Below are 24,480 nucleotides of genomic sequence, written 5' to 3' on the forward strand. Positions count from 1 at the left end.
GATGTACATACCCTCCGTTCATGCCGTGCTGCGCTCCACTTAAGTGGTGGTGAGATGTTTCAGAGCAGCCAAAACTAAAAAAAAAAAAAATACTTAACGGCTCCCGTGTTTCCGTTGTCTCCTATAGCAGTTTTATGCATATTTGAAACATCTCACCACCACTTAAGTGGAGCGCAGCACGGCATGAGCGGAGGGTTTGTACATCTGTCTACCATAGAGAGTGGAAGAAATACAAAGGGACCCAAACGGGGGTCAAAACGGTGCCAACACAAACATTAAATGCCATCAACAACAAAGAGACAATATGACGTAATGAGGGACAATATGACGTACATTTTCCCTTCATTGTCAATGGCGTTTTAAAATCAAGAACGTTAAACCTGTATAAATTATACACCCTCAAAAGTCCACGTACAATGATGAAGAAAGGCAGTCTGTACACGGCCTATAGCTTCCAGTAGAAAAGTTTATTCAAGAGGGTAAAAAATGCAAGTTTATTCAGATTACAGTTAAATGAACAGCCAGTACAGCAATCAATCTCACATGATTCATTTTATCAATCAAAAGTGAAATGAGAGATGGCACTTTTGTGATTTATAGGATTAGAATCTGAGCCTGTACCTGAACTGAATGTCTCTGCTAGGGTGAGCGCCGGCGGCTCCAAAACCCCATCGTTTGATGTCAATATCAGGCATCTCCTCCTCTGGCTTTTTCAGCTCCAAGTCAAAGTATATCAACATGAGGAAAATGAACTGCTTCAGCTGATTGGTGGCAAATATTCGACCAGGACACATGCTGACCCCAGCTCCCCACGGCATGTTATAATACTTCAGCTTCTTCCCTGCTTTGTAAAAATCTGTTTTCCTGCTCCCATCTGGGTTCAGAAAGCGGTCGTATTTGAATGAAAGGGGCTCGGGGTGTACCTCTGGGTCTGTCTGAACAGCTGTGTAAGGGAAAACAGCCACTCTGTCACCCTCACGAATGGCGTACTCGCGTCCATCCGCCATCTTCAGGGTCATGTCCTGAAGCACAGCTCTGAGTAGTAGAGGTGTGCCAGACAGTCGGAGGGTCTCCTCCACGGCACTGTCCAGGACTGGTGTTCTCATCAGCATGTCTCGGGTCAGGTCGATGAGAGGAACACCGCGCTTTACTTCTTGCCCAGTTTTCCGCAGAACCTCCTCTACCTCTGCCTTGATGGCCTTCATGGCCTCGGGATGCTTCATGAGGTAGAGGAGCAGCCAAAAGGCACTGGGTCCTGTGTTGACCTGGGATAACAAGAGGACGACCATGAACCGGTCTTGCATAGATTCCTTCATCCCATGCTCCTCCCTCAGCTGTTGCTGGTCCCACACCCAGCCGCTGATATTGTCCTTAGCCTTGAGTTTCTGCACAGACAGAGTACTCCTGAACAGTTCCAACAGCCTCTCTGCCTCCCTCTTCTCACCAGGTAACAGCCCGCCAAAGATCAGTTTGGGAAAGAGCTGGTCATATTTGCGAAACTCATAAAACAGAGCATTGGATTTGAGTCTGTCGATCTCTTTGGCTTTCTCCAAGCCCCCTGGCCCCTGGGGGGTCTCGTTGCCAAACAGAGCAAGGTATCCAGCCCTAAAGACGATGTTATAGCTGTACATAAATAGTCCATCCTCCACCCAGTCCTTTTGCTCATCACCAAGGCTGTGCAGCATTAGGTCCTGCAAATTACTCATCATGGCTTGTGTCATTACCGACAATCCATCCCCCATTAGGTACTTGCTGTGGGGAAAGGTCTGCTCATACTCAGTTGATTCATAGCCAAACATTCTGTATAACACCTGGCTAATATATATTTTAAAGTCTAGTTTTGTGCGGGCCTCCTTAAAAACAGCCCCAAAGGACAGGGGGTCCATGAGAAACGTGTAGTAAAACCCTCCCAGCTGTACCGTGAAAATGTCCCCATACTCCTGCTTCATCCTCTCCAGAAACGTTGCCATGTCCCTGCGAAACTCTAGGGCATGGCCCAGCCAAGGGATAGGTCCCCTAGCCAAAGGTGGCTCTCCGGGGCGCCGCTGACGGAATGCCCCTAGATAATACAACCCTCCGAGTAGACAGGCCAGCAAAGCAAACAGGATCGACAGCAGGACGCCCATGACTCTCTCCTCTTGCAACAGTGCAAACTGCTAGGGTCTGATGTGATCAGGTCAGGCTCAACTGTCATGTGTGGGGAAAAAACAAACTGTGCTCCTGTGTGATTTCCAGTAATTAAGAACCAGCTAGCTTTTAGGCTTATAGTTTTACACAGGGGTTTTCAATACTCTTGTTGATTAGTGATTACACCTCTAGTCAGGTTCAAGGAAGCTTTAGAAGGAAAGGATTTGGTCACGTGACTGGGCTGCTCTTTCATGGGAGCCAAACTACACCCGGAAGTTGCAGAATGTCAATGAGAGCTCAGTGACCAGCTCATGGACAAACACTATTTCTGAATGACTGAGACCTTTTGTAAAGTAATCGCTTCTGGAAAATAACTGAAGACATGTCTCCACAAGGCCGAAGGCATGGGGAGAGAGTATGTTTTGCACTCCGTCCGTGTGTGTGTGTGCCTTCACTGTGCAACATTCAAAGCATAGTTTGTGCACTATTGCAAGAAACTAGGGGGTTTTCATGATTCTGAATCCATTCCAAGCATTAGTTTTGCACGAAAAACACTCCTTGGCCTAAATTCGGCCATATTAGGAACTTGCCCACATTTGTGATGACGTCTATGGATGTTTTTTTTTGTCCAAGGACTGTTTTTCGTGTAAAACTAATGCTTGGAATGGATTCAGAATCATGAAAACCCCCTAGTTTGGCACGTCACATGCTTGACAGATTTAGGAATACCTTGACAGATTTAGGAATCGTAAAAACAGAATACCATAAATGAAACAGCATGATAACTATTTTGTACCATTTAGACTTTTAGAGCATTGTATGATTGTATATGGCAAGTGCAAAGTGCAATAACTGAAAACAAAAAGCAGCATAACTTTAAAACCCATAGAATCACTTTACAGACATTAAAAACACTTGACCAAAAGCCCAATTATTATTTACCACCATTGCCATTTACCAGTAGTTCAAAAGTACAACTTATTTAATTTTGACAGCTGACATTTAGCAGATGCTTGTCTCATTTGTAAGATCTTAAATGGACTTGCACCTCCACCACTGAAACAGTTCATAGATGTGCAATGTTTTATTGCACAGGGGACAATTGTCCCTGTCAAATAAATGTATATTGGCAATGAGCATAATACAGTATAAACAAAAATGGAGTTGATAAATATTAAGAAAGTCCAAGAGGGATAAGCACTCACATCGAGGAAAATAAATCCACGTACAATGATGAAGAAGGTACACGGTCTATAGCTTCCAATAGAAACGTTTTTTAATATTAGAATGTACATACAATGTTGTTTATCAAAAGACAGATTACAGTTATAAGAAAAGCCAGTACAGATCATCATTCTCACATGATTCATTTTATCAAGCAAAAGTGAACAATGAGAGATATGGCACTTTTGTGATTTATAGGATTAGAATCTAAGCCTGTGCCTGAACTGAATGTCTCTGCTAGGGTGAGCGGCTCTAAAACCCCATCGTTTGATGTCAATATCAGGCATCTCCTCATCTGGCTTTTTCAGCTCCAAGTCAAAGTATATCAACATGAGGAAAATGAACTGCTTCAGCTCATTGGTGGCAAAGAATCGCCCAGGACACATGGTGACCCCACCTCCCCACGGCATGTTATAATACTTCAGCTTCTTCCCTGCTTTGTAAAAATCAGTTTTCCTGCTCCCATCTGGGTTTAGAAAGCGGTCGTATTTGAATGAAAGGGGCTCAGGGTATACCTCTGGGTCTATCTGGACAGCTGTGTAAGGGAAAAGAGCCACTCTGTCACCCTCACGAATGGCGTACTCACGTCCATCCGCCATCTTCAGGGTCATGTCCTGAAGCACAGCTCTGAGTAGTAGAGGTGTGCCAGACAGTCGGAGGGTCTCCTCCACGGCACTGTCCAGGACTGGTGTTCTCATCAGCATGTCTTGGGTCAAGTCGATGAGAGGACCACCGTGCTTTACTTCTTGCCCAGTTTTTCGCAGAACCTCCTCTACCTCTGCCTTGATGGCCTTCATGGCCTCGGGATGCTTCATGAGGTAGAGGAGCAGCCAAAAGGCCATGGGTCCTGTGTTGCCCTGGGATCCCCACAAGATGATGAATATGTACCGGTCTTGCATACATTCCTTCATCCCATGCTCCTCCCTCAGCTGTTGCTGGTCCCACACCCAGCCGCTGATATTGTCCTTAGCCTTGACCTTCTGCACCGACAGAGTACTCCTGAACAGTTCCAACAGCCTCTCTACCTCCCTCTTCTCACCAGGTGACAGTCCGCCAAAGAGCAGTTTGGGAAAGAGCTGGTCATATTTGCGAAACTCATAAAACAGAGCATTGGATTCAAGTCTGTCTATCTCTTTGGCTTTCTCCAAGCCCCCTGGCCCCTGGGGGGTCTCGTTGCCAAACAGAGCAAGGTATCCAGCCCTAAAGACGATGTTATAGCTGTACATAAATAGTCCATCCTCCACCCAGTCCTTTTGCTCATCACCAAGGCTATGCAGCATTAGGTCCTGCAAATTACTCAGCATGGCTTGTGTCATTACCGACAATCCATCCCCCATTAGGTACTTGCTGTGGGGAAAGGTCTGATCAGAGTCAATTGATTCATATCCAAACATTTTGTATAACGCCTGGATAATATATATTTTAAAGTCTAGTTTTGTGCGAGCCTCCTTTAAAACAGCCCCAAAGGACAGGGGGTCCATGAGAAACGTGTAGTAAAACCCTCCCAGCTGTACAGTGAAAATGTCCCCATACTCCTGCTTCATCCTCTCCAGAAACATTGCCATGTCCCTGCGAAACTCTAGGGCATGGCCCAGCCAGGGGATAGGTCCCCTAGCCAAAGGTGGCTCTCCGGGGCGCCGCTGACGGAATGCCCCTAGATAATACAACCCTCCGAGTAGACAGGCCAGCAAAGCAAACAGGATCGACAGCAGGACGCCCATGACTCCCTCCTCTTGCAACAGTGCAAACAGCTAGGGTCTGACCAGGTCAGGCTCAACTGTCACGTGTGGGGAAAAAACAAACTGTGCTCCTGTGTGATTTCCAGTAATTAAGAACCAGCTAGCTTTTAGGCTTATAGTTTTACACAGGGGTTTTCAATACTCTTGTTGATTAGTGATTACACCTCTAGTCAGGTTCAAGGAAGCTTTAGAAGGAAAGGATTTGGTCACGTGACTGGGCTGCTCTTTCATGGGAGCCAAACTACACCCGGAAGTTGCAGAATGTCAATGAGAGCTCAGTGACCAGCTCATGGACAAACACTATTTCTGAATGACTGAGACCTTTTGTAAAGTAATCGCTTCTGGAAAATAACTGAAGACATGTAACACATTGTCTCAACCAGGCCGAAGCCATGGGGAGAGAGTATGTTTTGCACTCCGTCCGTGTGTGTGTGTGCCTTCACTGTGCAACATTCAAAGCATAGTTTGTGCACTATTGCAAGAAACTAGGGGGTTTTCATGATTCTGAATCCATTCCAAGCATTAGTTTTGCACGAAAAACACTCCTTGGCCTAAATTCGGCCATATTAGGAACTTGCCCACATTTGTGATGACGTCTATGTTTTTTTTTGTCCAAGGACTGTTTTTCGTGTAAAACTAATGCTTGGAATGGATTCAGAATCATGAAAACCCCCTAGTTTGGCACGTCACATGCTTGAAATTTGGAAAATGTTGACTTATATAGGTTGTCTATGGTGTGGTCACGTCACTGGCGATAACTGGCACTAAGCTACTGATTTGGAAGAGTCATCATACCAAAATATAAACTAGAGACATGTAGGAATACAAAAATATAAACATTTTACGGACTTAGGACAATGGTACCGATTCATAAAAATAGCAGTGTGCAGGATTTTTCTTCATGAATATTTATTCATGAACATATTCCATTCCCGTGGCCTACTTGAACTTTTACCATAGTCCGGCAGTCAGGGTTCAGAAATGTGGTATATAGTCTTTTTTATTGGCCTAAAATATTGTCTATACACATTAATCCACTTGCTGACTGGCTGTTGGTATTAGGCAATTTTGTTTTATAGGGGTGACCCTACCATTAACATTCTACTGTATATAAGGCAACAATTTCAAACTTTCCTTATGCTTTAAGTAGCATGTGGATTCATGAATGTATGTATATAGACAATATTTTAGGCCAATAAAAAAATACTATATACCAAACTTTGCACTTTAAACAAAAGAAGCCTGTTGGCTGCCGGACTACCCTCCAGTGGTCCAGGGATCACCATTTGAAAACCCCCTGAATAGGCCTATAGTATGTTGGATCTAAACCGGATTCTCAAGCTTAATTTATGGTGTTGCTCGTGTGACCAGGGCGGCAGCCGGCAGGGCACTTACAGTAGGCCCTGAAAAAGAATACCAGAGTATACGCCACCCTGGGACTATCACCCAGATAATATCATTTAATGCACAATACACCTGAATACCCAGCCACAGGTTTAAATAAAGAGGAGCAGAGACGTGTTTTTCACAGTGCAAAAATATAATATTTTATTTAGGCTCAGGGCAGAATACTTATACTTTAATCACTTAAAAAGGGAAGGGTCATAAGGTTAGAAATGCATTTGAACAACCTATTTTAAAGGGGATGACTACAAAATGTATCAGAAACGAGGTTAAATGTCATCAGTCACTATAGCTTCATAATATTACCGGTACAGTCAGGGGTGCAGTGGTGTCCACACAGGAGGAAGCCAGGGAGTGAGGGAGGTGAGGGGAATTGTAATAGTTTCACCACCACCAAACGGAGCGCACAGTCACACTTCATTCACACTCACTGTAAAGCACAAAAATAAAAATACACAAAAAGTTAGAAAAAGAGTTAACATGCACTAACCACAATGACAATACCTTGAATGATTACTGTTGCAGATTTACAGATTTAGGAATCGTAAAAACAGAATACCATAAATGAAACAGCATGATAACTATTTTGTACCATTTAGACTTTTAGAGCATTGTATGATTGTAGCCTATATGGCAAGTGCAAAGTGCAATAACTGATAACAAAAAGCAGCATAACTTTAAAACCCATAGAATCACTTTACATACATTAAAAACACTTGACCAAAAGCCCAATTGTTATTTATCACCATTGCCATATACCAGTAGTTCAAAAGTACAACTTATTTAATTTTGACAGCTGACATTTAGCAGATGCTTGTCTCATTTGTAAGATCTTAAATGGACTTGCACCTCCACCACTGAAACAGTTAATAGATGTGCAATGTTTTATTGCACAGGGGACAATTGTCCCTGTCAGATAAATATTGGCAATGAGCATAATACAGTTTAAACAAAAATGGAGTTGATAAATATTAAGAAAGTCCAAGAGGGATAAGCACTCACATCGAGGAAAAGAAATCCACGTACAATGATGAAGGTACAGGGTACTATAGCTTCCAGTAGAAAAGTTTTTTAATATTATAATGTACAAACAATGTTGTTTATCAAAAGACAGATTACAGTTATAAGAAAAGCCAGTACAGATCATCTCACATGATTCATTTTATCAAGCAAAAGTGAACATTGAGAGATATGGCACTTTTGTGATTTATAGGATTAGAATCTGAGCCTGTGCCTGAACTGAATGTCTCTGCTAGGGTGAGCGGCTCCAAAACCCCATCGTTTGATGTCAATATCAGGCATCTCCTCATCTGGCTTTTTCAGCTCCAAGTCAAAGTATATCAACATGAGGAAAATGAACTGCTTCAGCTCATTGGTGGCAAAGAATCGCCCAGGACACATGGTGACCCCACCTCCCCACGGCATGTTATAATACTTCAGCTTCTTCCCTGCTTTGTAAAAGTCTGTTTTCCTGCTCCCATCTGGGTTTAGAAAGCGGTCGTATTTGAATGAAAGGGGCTCGGGGTGTACCTCTGGGTCTGTCTGAACAGCTGTGTAAGGGAAAAGAGCCACTCTGTCACCCTCACGAATGGCGCACTCACGTCCATCCGCCATCTTCAGGGTCATGTCCTGAAGCACAGCTCTGAGTAGTAGAGGTGTGCCAGACAGTCGGAGGGTCTCCTCCACGGCACTGTCCAGGACTGGTGTTCTCATCAGCATGTCTTGGGTCAGGTCGATGAGAGGACCACCGCGCTTTACTTCTTGCCCAGTTTTCCGCAGAACCTCCTCTACCTCTGCCTTGACGGCCTTCATGGCCTCGGGATGCTTCATGAGGTAGAGGAGCAGCCAAAAGGCACTGGGTCCTGTGTTGCCCTGGGATGCCCACAAGATGATGAACATGTACTGGTCTTGCATAGATTCCTTCATCCCATGCTCCTCCCTCAGCTGTTGCTGGTCCCACACCCAGCCACTGATATTGTCCTTAGCCTTGACCTTCTGCACTGACAGAGTACTCATGAACAGTTCCAACAGCCTCTCTGCCTCCCTCTTCTCACCAGGTGACAGCCCGCCAAAGATCATTTTGGGAAAGAGCTGGTCATATTTGCGAAACTCATAAAACAGAGCATTGGATTCGAGTCTGTCTATCTCTTTGGCTTTCTCCAAGCCCCCTGGCCCCTGGGGGGTCTCGTTGCCAAACAGAGCAAGGTATCCAGCCCTAAAGATGATGTTATAGCTGTACATAAATAGTCCATCCTCCACCCAGTCCTTTTGCTCATCACAAAGGCTATGCAGCATTAGGTCCTGCAAATTACTCATCATGGCTTGTGTCATTACCGACAATCCATCCCCCATTAGGTACTTGCTGTGGGGAAAGGTCTGCTCATACTCAGTTGATTCATATCCAAACATTCTGTATAACACCTGGCTAATATATATTTTAAAGTCTAGTTTTGTGCGGGCCTCCTTAAAAACAGCCCCAAAGGACAGGGGGTCCATGAGAAACGTGTAGTAAAACCCTCCCAGCTGTACTGTGAAAATGTCCCCATACTCCTGCTTCATCCTCTCCAGAAACGTTGCCATGTCCCTGCGAAACTCTAGGGCATGGCCCAGCCAGGGGATAGGTCCCCTAGCCAAAGGTGGCTCTCCGGGGCGCCGCTGACGGAATGCCCCTAGATAATACAACCCTCCGAGTAGACAGGCCAGCAAAGCAAACAGGATCGACAGCAGGACGCCCATGACTCTCTCCTCTTGCAACAGTGCAAACAGCTAGGGTCTGACCAGGTCAGGCTTAACTTTCATGTGTGGGGAAAAAACAAACTGTGCTCCTCTCCCTTGTGATTTCCAGTAATTAAGAACCAGCTAGCTTTTAGGCTTATAGTTTTACACAGGTGTTTTCAATACTCTTGCTGATTAGTGATTACACCTCTAGTCAGGTTCAAGGAAGCTTTGAGAAGGAAAGGACATGGTCACGTCACGTGACTGGGCTGCACCATGACACTTTCATGGATGCTTTCATGGGAGCCAAACTACACCGGGAAGTTGCAGAATGTCAATGAGAGCTCAGTGACCAGCTCATGAACAAACACTATTTCTGAATGACTGAGACCTTTTGTAAAGTAATCGCTTCTGGAAAATAACTGAAGACATGTCTCCACCAGGCCGAAGGCATGGGGAGAGAGTATGTTTTGCACTCCGTCCGTGTGTGTGTGCCTTCACTGTGCAACATTCAAAGCATAGTTAGTGCACTATTGCAAGAAACTAAGGGGTTTTCACGATTCTGAATCCATTCAAAGCATTAGTTTTGCACGAAAAACACTCCTTGGCCTAAATTCGGCCATATTAGGTACTTTCCCACATTTGTGATGACGGCTATGGATGTTTTTTTGCCCAAGGACTGTATTTCGTGTAAAACTAATGCTTGGAATGGATTCAGAATCATGAAAACCCCCCACGTCACATGCTTGAAATTTGGAAAATGTTGACTTATATAGGTTGTCTATGGTGTGGTCACGTAACTGGCGATAACTGGCACTAAGCTACTGATTTGGAAGAGTCATCATACCAAAATATAAACTAGAGACATGTAGGAATACAAAAATATAAACATTTTACGGACTTAGGACAATGGTACCGATTCATGAAAATAGCAGTGTGCAGGATTTTTCTTCATGAATATTTCTTCATGAACATATTCCATTCCCGTGGCCTACTTGAACTTTTACCATAGTCCGGCAGTTAGGGTTCAGAAATGTGGTATATAGTATTTTTTATTGGCCTAAAATATTGTCTATATACTGTACACATGAATCCACTTGCTGACTGGCTGTTGGTATTAGGCAATTTTGTTTTATAGGGGTGACCCTACCATTAACATTCTACTGTATATAAGGCAACAATTTCAAACTTTCCTTATGCTTTAAGTACCATGTGGATTCATGAATGTACGTGTATATAGACAATATTTTAGGCCAATAAAAAAATACTAAATACCAAACTTTGCACTTTAAACAAAAGAAGCCTGTTGGCTGCCGGACTACCCTCCAGTGGTCCAGGGATCACCAGTTGAAAACCCCCTGAATAGGCCTATAGTATGTTGGATCTAACCCGGATTCTCAAGCTTAATTTATGGTGTTGCTTGTGTGACCAGGGCGGCAGCCGGCAGGGCACTTAGGCCCTGAAACAGAATACCAGAGTATACACCACCCTGGGACTTTCACCCAGAGGATATAATTGAATGCACAATACACCTGAATACTCAGCCACAGGTTTAAATAGAGAGGAGCAGAGACATGTTTTTCCCAGTACAAAAATATAATACTTTATTTAGGCTCAGGGCAGAATACTTATACTTTAATCACTTAAAAAAGGAAGGGTCATCAGGTTAGAAATGCATTTGAACAACCTATTTTAAAGGGGATGACTACAGAATGTATCAGAAACGAGGTTAAAATGTCATCAGTCACTATAGCTTCATAATATTACCGGTACACTCAGGTGACACTGTGGTGTCCACAGGAGGAAGCCAGGGAGTGAGGGAGGTGAGGGGAAATGTAATAGTTTCACCACCACCAAACGGAGCGCACAGTCACACTTCATTCACACTCACTGTAAAGCACAAAATAAAAATACACAAAAAGTTAGAAAAAGAGTTAACATGCACTAACCACAATGACAATACCTGGCTTGAATGATTACTGTTGCAGATTTACAGATTTAGGAATCGTAAAAACTGAAATACCATAAATGAAACAGCATGATAACTATTTTGTACCATTTAGACTTTAGAGCATTGTATGATTGTATATGGCAAGTGCAAAGTGCAATAACTGTGAAAACAAAAAGCAGCATAACTTTAAAACCCATAGAATCACTTTACACTTTTACAGACATTAAAAACACTTAAACAAAAGAACCAATTATTATTTACTTTATTTATCTAGTTCAAAAGTACAACTTATTTAATTTTGACAGCTTCAGTCATTTAGCAGATGCTTGTCTCATTTGTAAGATCTTAAATGGACTTGCACCTCCACCAATGAAACAGTTCATAGATGTGCAATGTTTTATTGCACAGGGGACAATTGTCCCTGTCAAATAAATTTATATTTGCAATGGGCATAATATCGTATAAACAAAAATGGAGTTGATAAATATTAATAAAGTCCAAGAGGGATAAGCACTCACAGAGGAAAATAAATCCACGTACAATGAAGAAGGTACACGGTCTATAGCTTCCAGTAGAAAAGTCTATTAATATTATAATGTACAAACAATGTTGTTTATCAAGACACAGATTACAGTTATAAGAAAAGCCAGTACAGAGCATCATTCTCACATGATTCATTTTATCAAGCAAAAGTGAACATTGTGAGATATGGCACTTTTGTGATTTATAGGATTAGAATCTGAGCCTGTGCCTGAACTGAATTTCTCTGTTAGGGTGAGCGACTCCAAAACCCAATCGTTTGATGTCAATATCAGGCATCTCCTCATCTGGCCTTTTCAGCTCCAAGTCAAAGTATATCAACATGAGGAAAATGAACTGCTTCAGCTGATTGGTGGCAAAGAATCTCCCAGGACACATGGTGACCCCACCTCCCCACGGCAAGTTATAATACTTCAGCTTCTTCCCTGATTTGTAAAAATCTGTTTTCCTGCTCCCATCTGGGTTTAGAAAGCGGTCGTATTTGAATGAGAGGGGATCGGGGTGTACCTCTGGGTCTGTCTGAACAGCTGTGTAAGGGAAAAGAGCCACTCTGTCACCCTCACGAATGGCGCACTCACGTCCATCCGCCATCTTCAGGGTCATGTCCTGAAGCACAGCTCTGAGTAGTAGAGGTGTGCCAGACAGTCGGAGGGTCTCCTCCACGGCACTGTCCAGGACTGGTGTTCTCATCAGCATGTCTCGGGTCAGGTCGATGAGAGGACCACCGCGCTTTACTTCTTGCCCAGTTTTCCGCAGAACCTCCTCTACCTCTGCCTTGATGGCCTTCATGGCTTCGGGATGCTTCATGAGGTAGAGGAGCAGCCAAAAGGCACTGGGTCCGGTGTTGACCTGGGATGCCCACAAGAGCATGAACATGAACCGGGCTTGCATAGATTCCTTCATCCCATGCTCCTCCCTCAGCTGTTGCTGGTCCCACACCCAGCCGCTGATATTGTTCTTAGCCTTGACCTTCTGCACAGACAGAGTACTCCTGAACAGTTCCAACAGCCTCTCTGCCTCCCTCTTCTCACCAGGTGACAGTCCGCCAAAGAGCAGTTTGGGAAGGAGCTGGTCATATTTGCAAAACTCATAAAACAGAGCATTGGATTCGAGTCTGTCTATCTCTTTGGCTTTCTCCAAGCCCCCTGGCCCCTGGGGGGTCTCGTTGCCAAACAGAGCAAGGTATCCAGCCCTAAAGACGATGTTATAGCTGTACATAAATAGTCCACCCTCCACCCAGTCCTTTTGCTCATCACCAAGGCTATGCAGTATTAGGTCCTGCAAATTACTCATCATGGCTTGTGCGATTACCGACAATCCATCCCCCATTATGTACGTGCTGTGGGGAAAGTTCTGCTCATACTCAGTTGATTCATATCCAAACATTCTGTAGAACACCTGGCTAAAAAATGTTGTATAGTCTAGTTTTGTGCGGGCCTCCTTTAAAACAGCCCCAAAGGACAGGGGGTCCATGAGAAACGTGTAGTAAAACCCTCCCAGCTGTACAGTGAAAATGTCCCCATACTCCTGCTTCATCCTCTCCAGAAACGTTGCCTTGTCCCTGCGAAACTCTAGGGCATGGCCCAGCCAAGGGATAGGTCCCCTAGCCAAAGGTGGCTCTCCGGGGCGCCGCTGACGGAATGCCCCTAGATAATACAACCCTCCGAGTAGACAGGCCAGCAAAGCAAACAGGATCGACAGCAGGACGCCCATGACTCCCTCCTCTTGCAACAGTGCAAACAACATGGTCTGATCAGGTCAGGGCCGTCAGGCTCAAATTTCATGTGTGGGGGGAAAAAAACAAACTGTGCTCCTCTCCCTTGTGATTTCAGTAATTAAGAACCAGCTAGCTTTTATAGGCTTATAGTTTTACACAGGTGTTTTCAATATTGCTGTCAGGTCAGGTTGAAGCTTGAAGCTGTGTGTTGTCTGTGTTGGACTTATGCCACCACCTACTGGTGGGGAGTTGTTATCGAGGCGTGTCATTGTGCATCATAATGAATAAATATGCGACCAAGCTAAGTAATTCCGGTCTGCGTCCGTCGATGCAGCGACGCTTAATAGCTTATTAATGTTCCTAGTTCTACCCAGAGTAATCTAGTAATTATAGTAATGACACTCCCGTTGACTCTCATTGTAACAATGGAATGCAGATGTGCTCATTCTATCTCAATGGAATAGTTCCAGCCATAGGAGCAATGTTTGGAACTATCGCCCATAGGCACCCGCTTTGCGGAGAACAAAGCGTGTCACCACTCTCTTACTAGATTACCGGTACTCTGGTTCTACCGGGACAGGGTGGAGCTATTGACCATTATTTTTTATGATGTCACAACTATGCCTATGGGCCAAAAAGAATGATAACATGCTCTCACGAGTCTCACCTCCAAAAACAGTGTTAATTTCTGCTCATACAGGCCAGGGTGCTATAAGGGCACCTACGGATGGCTGCAATTCGAAACTGGCCTCTGTAAAATCTGAATCCCCCCCACCGCTCCCCTCACTGTATATGTATCTTTTCCCTTTTTGCTTCCTATATGATGAATTCCTGTTCTGTTCTTTAACTACATAGAAGTGTCTATTTGTATGTCTCTAAATGTTTTGATGAATTGAACAATGTGGACCCTGTTGTAAACAAGTGTAATGCTTAATTGTGTCGTCCACTCACAGTTAACAGTCTTTGTATTGAGTTTGTGCTTGAAATGTACTGTAATTCTACAAACTGTTAATAAATATTTCAATCAATCAATCAATCAATAAAAAAATCACAACCCCCCCGCCCCTTACATTATAGGTATTGCATGACTGTGTCGTTTGCCAAAAAGAACACGTACACAATGTTATCCTATTAATTTATTACTAGATTAAGAGACACTCAAGTCTCGATGAAGGTGCAAACTGGGACCGAAAACGTCCATGCTTGAATAATGCATCATGATGCTGGCTGCAAGAGCAGTGCAGCTAGTGTGCAGGATTTTTCATATTTCTTCATGAACTTAAATGCTGTTCTCTTACTATATCAAAACTTTACTTATTTATTAAACACATGTTAACTGATATAGCTTACTGATTTGGAACGTATGTATGAGCGAGCAGACAAATGGCATATTTGTTTCTCTTTTTGTATTTAATAGTTTATTTTTTATTTTATTTGACCAAATTTGTGTCAAGACAAAATACAGTTCAACAGGCGATACCAAATACATAACACCACCAAAAACAGACAAAACATTACAATAATAATAAGAATAAGAATATAAAATTCCCCTTTTCTTGAGATTCTAACTCTCTTTTCTGTGGAACGTCTTGACTTCGGACTTTCCATGAAATTACAACATTGATGTGTCATCTTCACCATGAATGGCCATGTGCATGGTGCACCGTTTCTCAACTGGTGGTCCATGTCAATATCTTCACAGACCACCAGTGGTCCATGGATCATTGGACCACCAGTTGAAATCCACTGAATACTGTATGTTGGATCTAAATTGGATTACCATACTGTATTTTACAATTGTGTTGCTTCCACAATCCCCTGAATTTACCTTATACTCCACTGCATATAACGAGATACTTTCCATATATTATTATTATTAGGATGTCTGTATGACACAAAACCTTGAATGATTACTGTTGCGGATTTACATATTTTATTATTTAGGAATACACAAACTTTTGTACCGTTTACAGCATTGCATGGTTTTCTAACTGAAGTGCAAAGTGTAATAATTGTGAAAACAAAAAGCAGCATGCCTTGTATCTGATCCCATATAATATTGGCGATGAGCATACTAAACAAAAAGAACAAGGGAGGTTTATCAATATTAAAATGTACAAAAAAAGCCAGTACGGTATACGGCAATCAATCTAGCATGATTAATTTTATCAAGCAAGAGTGGACAAAGAGAGATGGCACTTTTGTGACTTCTACAATTAGAATCTAAGCCTGTACCTGAACTGAATGTCTCTACTAGGCTGCATGGATCCGAAACCCCATCGTTTGATGTCAAAATCAGGCATCTCCTCATCTGGCTTTTTCAGCTCAAAGTCAAAGTATATCAACATGAGGAAAATGAACTGCTTCAGCTCGTTGGTGGCAAAGAATCGCCCAGGACACATGGTGACCCCAGCTCCCCACGGCATGTTATAATACTTCAGCTTCTTCCCTGCTTTGTAAAAATCTGTTTTCCTGCTCCCATCTGGGTTTAGAAAGCGGTCGTATTTGAATGAAAGGGGATCGGGGTGTACCTCTGGGTCTATCTGAACAGCTGTGTAAGGGAAAAGAGCCACTCTGTCACCCTCACGAATGGCGTACTCACGTCCATCCACCATCTTCAGGGTCATGTCCTGAAGCACAGCTCTGGTGAGGACAGGTGCAGCAGACAGTCGGAGGGTCTCCTCCACAGCACTGTCCAGGACTGGTGTTCTCATCAGCATGTCTCGGGTCAGGTCGATGAGAGGACCACCACACTTTACTTCTTGCCCAGTTTCTCGCAGAACCTCCTCTACCTCTGCCTTGACGGCCTTCATGGCCTCGGGATGCTTCATGAGGTAGAGGAGCAGCCAAAAGGCACTGGGTCCTGTGTTGCCCTGGGATGCCCACAAGAGGAGGAACATGTACCGGTCTTGCATAGATTCCTTCATCCCATGCTCCTCCCTCAGCTGTTGCTGGTCCCACACCCAGCCGCTGATATTGTCCTTAGCCTTGACCTTCTGCACTGACAGAGTACTCCAGAACAGTTTCAACAGCCTCTCTGCCTCCCTCTTCTCACCAGGTGGCAGCACGCCGTAGGCTAGTTTGGGAAAGAGCTGGTCGTATTTGCGAAACTCATAAAACAGAGCATTGGATTTGAGTCTGTCTATCTCTTTGGCTTTCTCCAAGCCCCCTGGCCCCTGGGGGGTCTCGTTGCCAAACAGAGCAAGGTATCCAGCCCTAAAGACGATGTTATAGCTGTACATAAATAGTCCATCCTCCACCCAGTCCTTTTGATCATGTCCTGAACCCACACTGTGCAGCATTAGGTTCTGCAAATTACTCATCATGGCTTGTGTCATTACCGACAATCCATCTCCCATTAGGTGCTTGTTGTTAGTCACCTGGAGAAAATTGTGCTCATACGGAGATGATTCATATCCAAACACTCTGGCTACCAGATGTCGTGCAAATTTGTTAAAGTCTAGTTTTGTGCGAGCCTCCTTAACAAAACCCCCAAAGGACAGGGGGTCCATGAGAAACGTGAAGTAAAACCCTCCCAGCTGTACCGTGAAAATGTCCCCATACTCCTGCTTCATCCTTTCCAGAAACTTTGCTGTGTCCCTGCGAAACTCTAGGACATGGCCCAGCCAGGGGATAGGTCCCCTATCCAAAGGTGGCTCTCCGGGGCGCCGCTGACGGAATGCCCCTAGATAATACAACCCTCCGAGTAGACAGGCCAGCAAAGCAAACAGGATCGACAGCAGGACGCCCATGACTCTCCTCTTGCAGGCACAACACTGTCTGAGGTCAGGCTAAAAATGTTGTGGGAAAAAAGTCAGCTGCGCTCCTCCCCCTTGTGATTTCCAGTAAAAGAACCAGACAGCTTTTCAAGGCCTGTAGTCTTACACATGTTTTAAGTACGTAAGTGCTGACTAGTCATGGTTGAAGCTGGGTGAAGGGTGGAGTGACAATTTTATGCCACAATAACCTATGGCTATGTGCCAAAAAGAATGATAACATGTTCTGAACTTTTACTCTGACCTTGCACTTGTAATTCACTCTCGATGAGTGCATCGGCCAAATGGCAAATATATTCATTGGAATTGTAAACTGGCCTGCACTTTGGTTAAGCTAAAATAATAATAATAATTTCATTACATGAGATCTACATGATCCTAAATGACTATCTATGCATTTGATGTATTTATTATTTTATTACCTTGTGTTGTTCTTGCTTACTGTAACTCACTCTGGATTAAGAGCGCCTGCTAAATGCCCAAATTGTAAATTAGACAACATGCACACTCCATATTTGGATGCAGCTGCATTGAGAACTGAGGTTATGGCTGAGCGGTCTCAGGTCTGCAGGCCTGCTGGCCCTCCCATTTGCCAATTTTAATATATAGGATATGATAATATAGGATTATGTTGAATAAAGTTGGAGTCTCAACATAGCCAGGAAAGGAAAATGGAGTTGAAGGCACATTGTTGTGGTTAATCATTTTTAGGGAGATTTTTATGATAAAGGAACATTACCCCCACATACAGTAAGCAGTTATATAATATTAAATTACATACAGTGGGAAACAGACCAATGTAAGATAAGAGATGATAATACAGCCAGTTGAAGATAAGCTACAGGGTACTCCGCAACAAAGTTGAAGTACATTTACAATAATATACCATCAGATCTATACAATGCCTTCTTCCCAATTAGAAAGTTATGAAAGTAAATCCCTAAATGTCCTCATGCTAAAGCTTTGCCCAGGCGTTGTACAATAGTTAGTCACAAGATCTAACTATTACCGGTAGTCGGCTAGTCGCCTTAACAATCACAAGGGCCATGGGGGTTTGCAGTGTAAAAGGCAGTGGTTTCAAAGTAGAGTCGGGGGAACGCCTAGGGGTTTAATTTCATTATAACTCAATTCACTATTATTAGTACAACATTACAGTACAACATTTTTATGAGTGACTATTCAAATAATACATTATGTTTCAATATAACCACTGTGGATGTTTTAACTTTGTGTAAGCCTATTATGTGCAAACGTCCTTGTAGGCCTCCAATCGACCCCAACTACAGTATGCCAGGTGTCATCATAGTCCAGCTAATCTGCTTAATACTCATCTTCTGCTGTGCTATTTTAAATATGTTGAAAATATAAGCTGTGTGCAGTGTTCTGTCTTCATCTTGTGTGCACACACTAGAGCATTATGTTCTATTGAGGGCACAGTACACACATGTTTTCAGAGTATGTTTACTTTGTCAAAACAGTTCATTTTTCTTTTTTTCCCCCTCCCCTGTACCCCACCCCCCTCCCCCCGTCCAGAGACAGCAAACAGATGCAAGGATAGAGTATATATGCACAAAATGTATATAGAGAAATAGGATAGCACACACACACACACACACACACACACACACACACACACAGAATACAAAAAAACAGAAAACAAAAACAAAGACAATAAAGGTACAAAGACTGCAATAGTAAAAAATATAGATAAAAAGTAAAAAGTAACCGCCATGTTTTCAGAGTAGACAGCCATCATCCACACAGGAGCTGGAGTGGAACCTTTTATTATTTTATGGAGATTATTATTATTATTTGCCATTTAATGCATTATTTCAGCTCAGTGTAGTAGGGAGACAGGAAACCAAGGGCAGAGCAGAGAAGAAACCGTCTGGGAAGCAGAAGGTCCCCGGTTGTCCCCACAGGCCTAGTTTATGTATTGAAGTGTCCCCGACCAAGACACTAATCCCTCTGCCGGCGTTGCATTAATGGCACCCACTGTTCCTAATAGCTAGGTTGGGTAAAACGCAGAGGACAAATGTCATGTAGCCTATGTGCAAACTGACTGTGGCAAAAATACCCCAAAGGAGTGGGGAGAATAATCATTGGGCTATTGTTCCCCTCGACCCTAGGTTCCCTCATGCTTTAGGTGCACATTGTATCACTTGGGCGTGAAACGTGTACTTTCCAAATTGTCGCTAGATGTGGGCACTTGCTTGACTAATGTCACATTTGGGTGCGCCACAGGGGGCTCCAGGCCACTTCTGTTGTTTTCAATACCAGCATTTTTATTGAGTTGACATGGCAGCAGGGCTGCATTCCTTCGGCGTCAACAATGTGGTACTCGAAGAGTTGTTGATGTTCTACACTAAGTCTGCATTCCTTTGGTGCCTTGGTATGCAAAAGGCTGGGTCTGATGAGGGCTGTGGCCTAAACTGACCTCATGTGGTTATGCGCACAAATTTACGCAACAGAGGTTGTGACGTTTTTATTACGAATATTCGTTTCAAGGGGAACTTCTTATTCTCGGTTTCCAAATTACACACAAACTGTCTACATACATCAAGTGACAATGAACATAAAACAGGGTTGTGATACTGTTTGCCTGTAATTGCCTTCACAATGTGTGGGTTGGGCCTATTTCTAACTAACAACGGCATATAGCCTATGATGCTCGCAACATCTAATCATTCATACGCAAATTGGAATCATATGCAAATTGGAATTACATGTTGCAGAGCACACCTCCAGAACCGTTTCCACTTCTGCAAACAGTCATTAAAGTTCATTGTGCCCTGATGTGATGTTAGCTTTGTTTGTGTTGATGATGATTGTATTTACTGCTGGCTGTACAACAAATTGGATAATAAACCTTGACCTTGACTTCTATTGGCAGTGAGCAGATTCAGTGATCAAATAGATGATGATGAAATTAGACTGAAAGGGCAAAGCACAGTGACAACCCTATTGTTTTATATAAAGGGTTTCCAAAGGTTTCAGGGCTTGAGTCGCGACCCCCCAAAATAATCATAATTTGAACTGGGGACCCCTCACCCTGACAAGCATAATTTGCAATTGTATTACATTTACTTTGACTCATCCACAGATAAATACTGTGAAAATAGTCAAACTACAATGTCACAGCACCTCACAATTTGGTACTAAAAACAAAGATCTTAAAAGTCATTAGATTGTAACTTTAGAAATGTGTAGATACCCTGTATAGACTTGAATGTTGGTTTGTTTACTGTTCAAAACGATGTTTCTCATTAAAGGACTTTAGTTTCAACCAAGGTTCATGTTTTCTTTCTTTCTTTATGCTTTTTGTGATGTTTTGAAAGGGGGCAGGGGCATTCAAGCAAGTGGCTTAATATGCCTATGTATTTATTTTTTTCAATTTTACGGCGATTTCATTATTATTATTTACTATAGTCCTATACTAGACCCCAGGAAATGACATCTGACTACAAAAGATTACAGGATCTACTGAATGTGAAGAGCAAGGTGACAAACTGACGATTGAGCCACACAAGTATGCCATCCCTGATCCCTCTAGTATCTCGCTTCACAATCAGTAGATCCTGTGATCTTTTGTGGCCAGATATAATTTTATGGGGTCTAGTAGAAATTGCATAAAATGTTGTAAAAACAAAACAAAAACATATTTAGCCACTTGCTCAAATGTCCCCGCCCCCTGTAAAAAAAATCACACCCGTGTGAACTGAGTTTCTGGCACAGCGCCCCTACTGGTACTAATAGTCATATACTGGTGCTCAGATACACATAGGTACGCACGGACATTGCTGGTTGTAGGAGTGGTTGACCACTCAAAAACACAAAAATTGCTAAAACGTATCACTTTCACTTTCTCTAATAACAACCTACAAGATTAACTAAAGTTGTCCTTTAATGTGAAACCAAAATCATAATAATTAGGAACTTCGGCATCTACATGCCTAATGCTGAGGGTATCCTTTTGTGTACCATGTTATGATGTTGACGGACGACACTAGTATGTGGAGCATGCCAACTCCATTTGGAAACATACTGGTGCAATTTCCAAATTATAACGGATTTGTCATATCAGCATACAACTCGTCGCTCGATGTGGGCACTCGCTCGGCTAATGTCACACAGAGTATATAGCCTCGGAAACATTTTTATCTCACACTCAGAGCACCACAGGGGGCTCTAGGCTGCTTCAGCACCCCTGCCTTGTTTACAATACCAGCATTTACATGGTAGACATGTTGACATGTCTACCATGACATGGCCGCAGGGCTGCATTCCTTTGGCGTCAACAACATGGTACACAAAAGGTTTTGAGTAGTTATGCTCTGCAGGTCCGCATTCCTTTGGTGCCATGGTATAAAAGGCTGGTTCTGATGCTGAGGGAACATAATGGCTGAGGGAACATAGGACCTAAACTGACCTCATTGTGTTCATGCCCACTTATTCACGGTGACTTAAGTGTAACCATCTGTCTGTGTCCTTTTTATGCCCAAATATGTAGATTTCTGTATCTCTCTGTGACTGTCCCTTTAATGCCTATATACTGTACTAGAGGTTCGGACACAGGCGCCAATATGTCTGAGTCATAGTGCTAGGGACAACCTTATAGGGGACAACATCCATATTTGGGCATAGCTGCATTGGGAACTCCTTTAATATGGTTATAGCTGAGTCAAAGAGGGGTCAGAGGTTAATATTGGATCCCTAATGTCTCATATATGGGCGTCGTTCTGGATTACTGGATCTCCATATATGGCTATAGGCTACTGTATATGGTCAGATCAGCGGTTTTGAACAACCAGCAATCCTAACGACTCGATGCCGAGAACTGCAGTCCCTCGAGTCCTTGCCGGTGTAAGTGCCGAGTTTGAAGTTGGTCGGTCGGACTCGGTCAAATGTGAATGACCATTAATGACATAGCGGTTGGAATCACATGTTTCAGGGCGCTCTATCATGAGAAACCTTGACCTTGACTAATATTGGCATTGAGCAGTGTCCCTGGCAAATAGATGAGGGCAAGGAACTGACAGCTCCCTATTAGCATATGATGTAAGAGCAAGTACGTACGTGACCTTGTTAACTTAGGTTAATGTTTGATTCTACTTTGGCTTCCTTACAGACAATGCAGCAGCATATAGATAGCATAACATTCAAACAACAAAAACAAAGCAAGCTCAGCAAACAAAGGGATAGAATAAGAGTCCAAGAAAGAGCATTCAAAGAGTAAAACATAAAATAAAATAGTAACTGTTAGATCATTCTGATATGTTGTTTACATGTCATGTCAAGTCGGCTACTCCATCATATTATTTTGGTCAGCACAGACAGAACATTAGCCCAGAACGTGTTCCCTATAGGTCATATTTTGTCATCTTGCCCCTCTTATCATCATTTTACCCTTAGTCTGCTGCCTGTTTACACAACGTTGTTCATCTTAATCAATTAAATGTCATGTCATCCATGTTTATGGCCACTGCTCACTGGGAGTTCACAGTGCAGTTCACAGTGTAGGGAAAGTTATCAACAAGTTGCCTGGCAACGCCTGCCTAGGTGCTTTCCAGGCTCCAAGCGGCATCAATGTGTGGGACAGAGGAGATGAATTCTACGTCTCATCATCCATGTGGTGGACCAATGAGTGCTCGACAACCATCGCCACCGTGGGCTATTACGGAAATGAACTATTTACCAGCCAATGAACTTTATATCAACAAATCTGACGTGATCTTCAGTATTTAGCCTGGAACAATACTGTGAAGAGGAGGTTCAGGTTCAGTTCAGTTCGGATCCATTTTGGAACCATTTGAATACTCTAAATTATTATGAATGTAAATACTATCATCTGAACCATGTAGCACATTCTCTATGTAAATTGACTTTATACCAACTAAAAATATTTTTTTAAAACCTTTTTCTTTCTCTGAACTTTATTTCATCTGGCTCCAAATACATTTTTAAGGTCTTTCTATTTTTTATGGTACAGACGGTCATTCAAGACTTAAAGGGCTACTCACTCATTTTTAAGGTAATTGGTTATTGAAGGTATATTTATTTACAGTCCTTTCTAAATGATCATTACAAAATAGATAGTAGTAGACTGTAGTAGCAAAGTTAGGTAAACTTTTTGGTGAACAGCTTCATATATGTTCCATATATACAACACAATTAGTTTAAAAGGTGCAATTACAGCCTGATAGTGTGAGAAGGGGGGTAGCGTTTTCCTTTGCCCGGTTTCGCTCTGGTTCTTATCAGTTCGTGCATGCATCTGATTGTTCGGGTGTACAGTCTGTTTCCAGTGGCTTTGAGACTGCAAAAACGTTTTCCATGAGGCAGCATCTCAAACAGTCTGCGGTTGGGATGGCTTGGGTCTTTCATAATTCCACAAGCTTTAGGCTAGACTTTGCTCAAAACTTTATATCAGTATTAACGCTTGTTAATTATAACGATAAGAAAGGTGAGGACAGAAAAGTGATTGGCCGGAATGTGATGATGTATGATGATAAGAGGGCCCCTCACTTGTGTGGGACAATTTTGTGTGTTGGACAACCACAGGGGGCTCCAGGCCACTTTTGTTGGCACCACTGCCTTGTTTTCAATATCAGTTTTTTTATTAAGTTGACATGGCATCAGGGCTGCATTCCTTCGGGGTCAACAACATGTACTCACAAAGTTGTTGATGTTCTACCCTAAGTCTGCATTCCTTTGGTGCACCTCATGTGGTTATGCCCACAGATTTATGCAACAGAGGTTGTGATGTTTATTACGAATATGGGGAACTTCCATATTACCCATTACGTACCTAATTTGTGCCTATTACGGTAGGCACAAATTGACTCATACATCACGTGCAATGACCATTAAACAGGGTTTTGATATACTGTTTCAGGGCGCTCTATCATTAAGAAACCTTGACCTTCACTAATAGGACCTATATTGGCATTGAGCAGGTATCCGTGATCAAATAGATGATGAAGAAATTAGACTCAAAGGGCAAGGTGAGAGCAAGTGACCTTGTTAACTTAGGTTAATGTTTGGTTAATGTTCTCTCCTTTTCTTTTTTTGCCATTTTATGAAGTGCCGTGCCTGCCTACATTCGCAGAATACAGTCCAAAGAAATAGTTTGACACTCCAAAATAAGACCTTCAAAGAGCGATTGGGATTTTTTTCTTTGCAGATTCTTATATATATATATATATATATATATATATATATATATATATATATAGGCTACAGCTTTTGTCCCCACAAAATGTCCGCAACACAAATGCCATTAACAATGAA

General features: G+C 42.8%; 5 protein-coding genes across 5 annotated transcripts; all 5 read right to left on the reverse strand.

Annotated features, from left to right (window-relative positions):
* Positions 1-602: 602 nt before the first annotated feature.
* LOC310870180 (7-alpha-hydroxycholest-4-en-3-one 12-alpha-hydroxylase-like) lies at positions 603-2,126 on the reverse strand (the record flags this gene model as incomplete). Its single annotated transcript, XM_083781268.1, has 1 exon — positions 603-2,126. The coding sequence occupies one exon, from the start codon at positions 2,124-2,126 to the stop codon at positions 603-605; it is 1,524 nt and encodes a 507-aa protein (XP_083637394.1).
* Positions 2,127-3,551: 1,425 nt separating this feature from the next.
* On the reverse strand, positions 3,552-5,072 carry LOC310870181 (7-alpha-hydroxycholest-4-en-3-one 12-alpha-hydroxylase-like; the record flags this gene model as incomplete). Its single annotated transcript, XM_083781269.1, has 1 exon — positions 3,552-5,072. One exon carries the CDS (start codon positions 5,070-5,072, stop codon positions 3,552-3,554), a length of 1,521 nt encoding a protein of 506 aa, XP_083637395.1.
* A 2,637-nt stretch (positions 5,073-7,709) lies between these two features.
* LOC310870283 (7-alpha-hydroxycholest-4-en-3-one 12-alpha-hydroxylase-like) lies at positions 7,710-9,230 on the reverse strand (the record flags this gene model as incomplete). The annotated part of the gene is made up of 1 exon (XM_083781443.1): positions 7,710-9,230. One exon carries the CDS (start codon positions 9,228-9,230, stop codon positions 7,710-7,712), a length of 1,521 nt encoding a protein of 506 aa, XP_083637569.1.
* Positions 9,231-11,892: 2,662 nt separating this feature from the next.
* Positions 11,893-13,413, reverse strand: LOC310870284 (5-beta-cholestane-3-alpha,7-alpha-diol 12-alpha-hydroxylase-like; the record flags this gene model as incomplete). Its single annotated transcript, XM_083781444.1, has 1 exon — positions 11,893-13,413. The coding sequence occupies one exon, from the start codon at positions 13,411-13,413 to the stop codon at positions 11,893-11,895; it is 1,521 nt and encodes a 506-aa protein (XP_083637570.1).
* Positions 13,414-15,171: 1,758 nt separating this feature from the next.
* Positions 15,172-17,169, reverse strand: LOC310870205 (7-alpha-hydroxycholest-4-en-3-one 12-alpha-hydroxylase-like; the record flags this gene model as incomplete). Its single annotated transcript, XM_083781293.1, has 1 exon — positions 15,172-17,169. The coding sequence occupies one exon, from the start codon at positions 17,167-17,169 to the stop codon at positions 15,634-15,636; it is 1,536 nt and encodes a 511-aa protein (XP_083637419.1). The 3' UTR covers positions 15,172-15,633.
* Positions 17,170-24,480: the final 7,311 nt, after the last annotated feature.

The sequence above is a fragment of the Protomyctophum parallelum genome, assembly GCF_964188405.1.
Source record: "Protomyctophum parallelum genome assembly, chromosome: 14".
Classification (NCBI taxonomy): domain Eukaryota; kingdom Metazoa; phylum Chordata; class Actinopteri; order Myctophiformes; family Myctophidae; genus Protomyctophum; species Protomyctophum parallelum.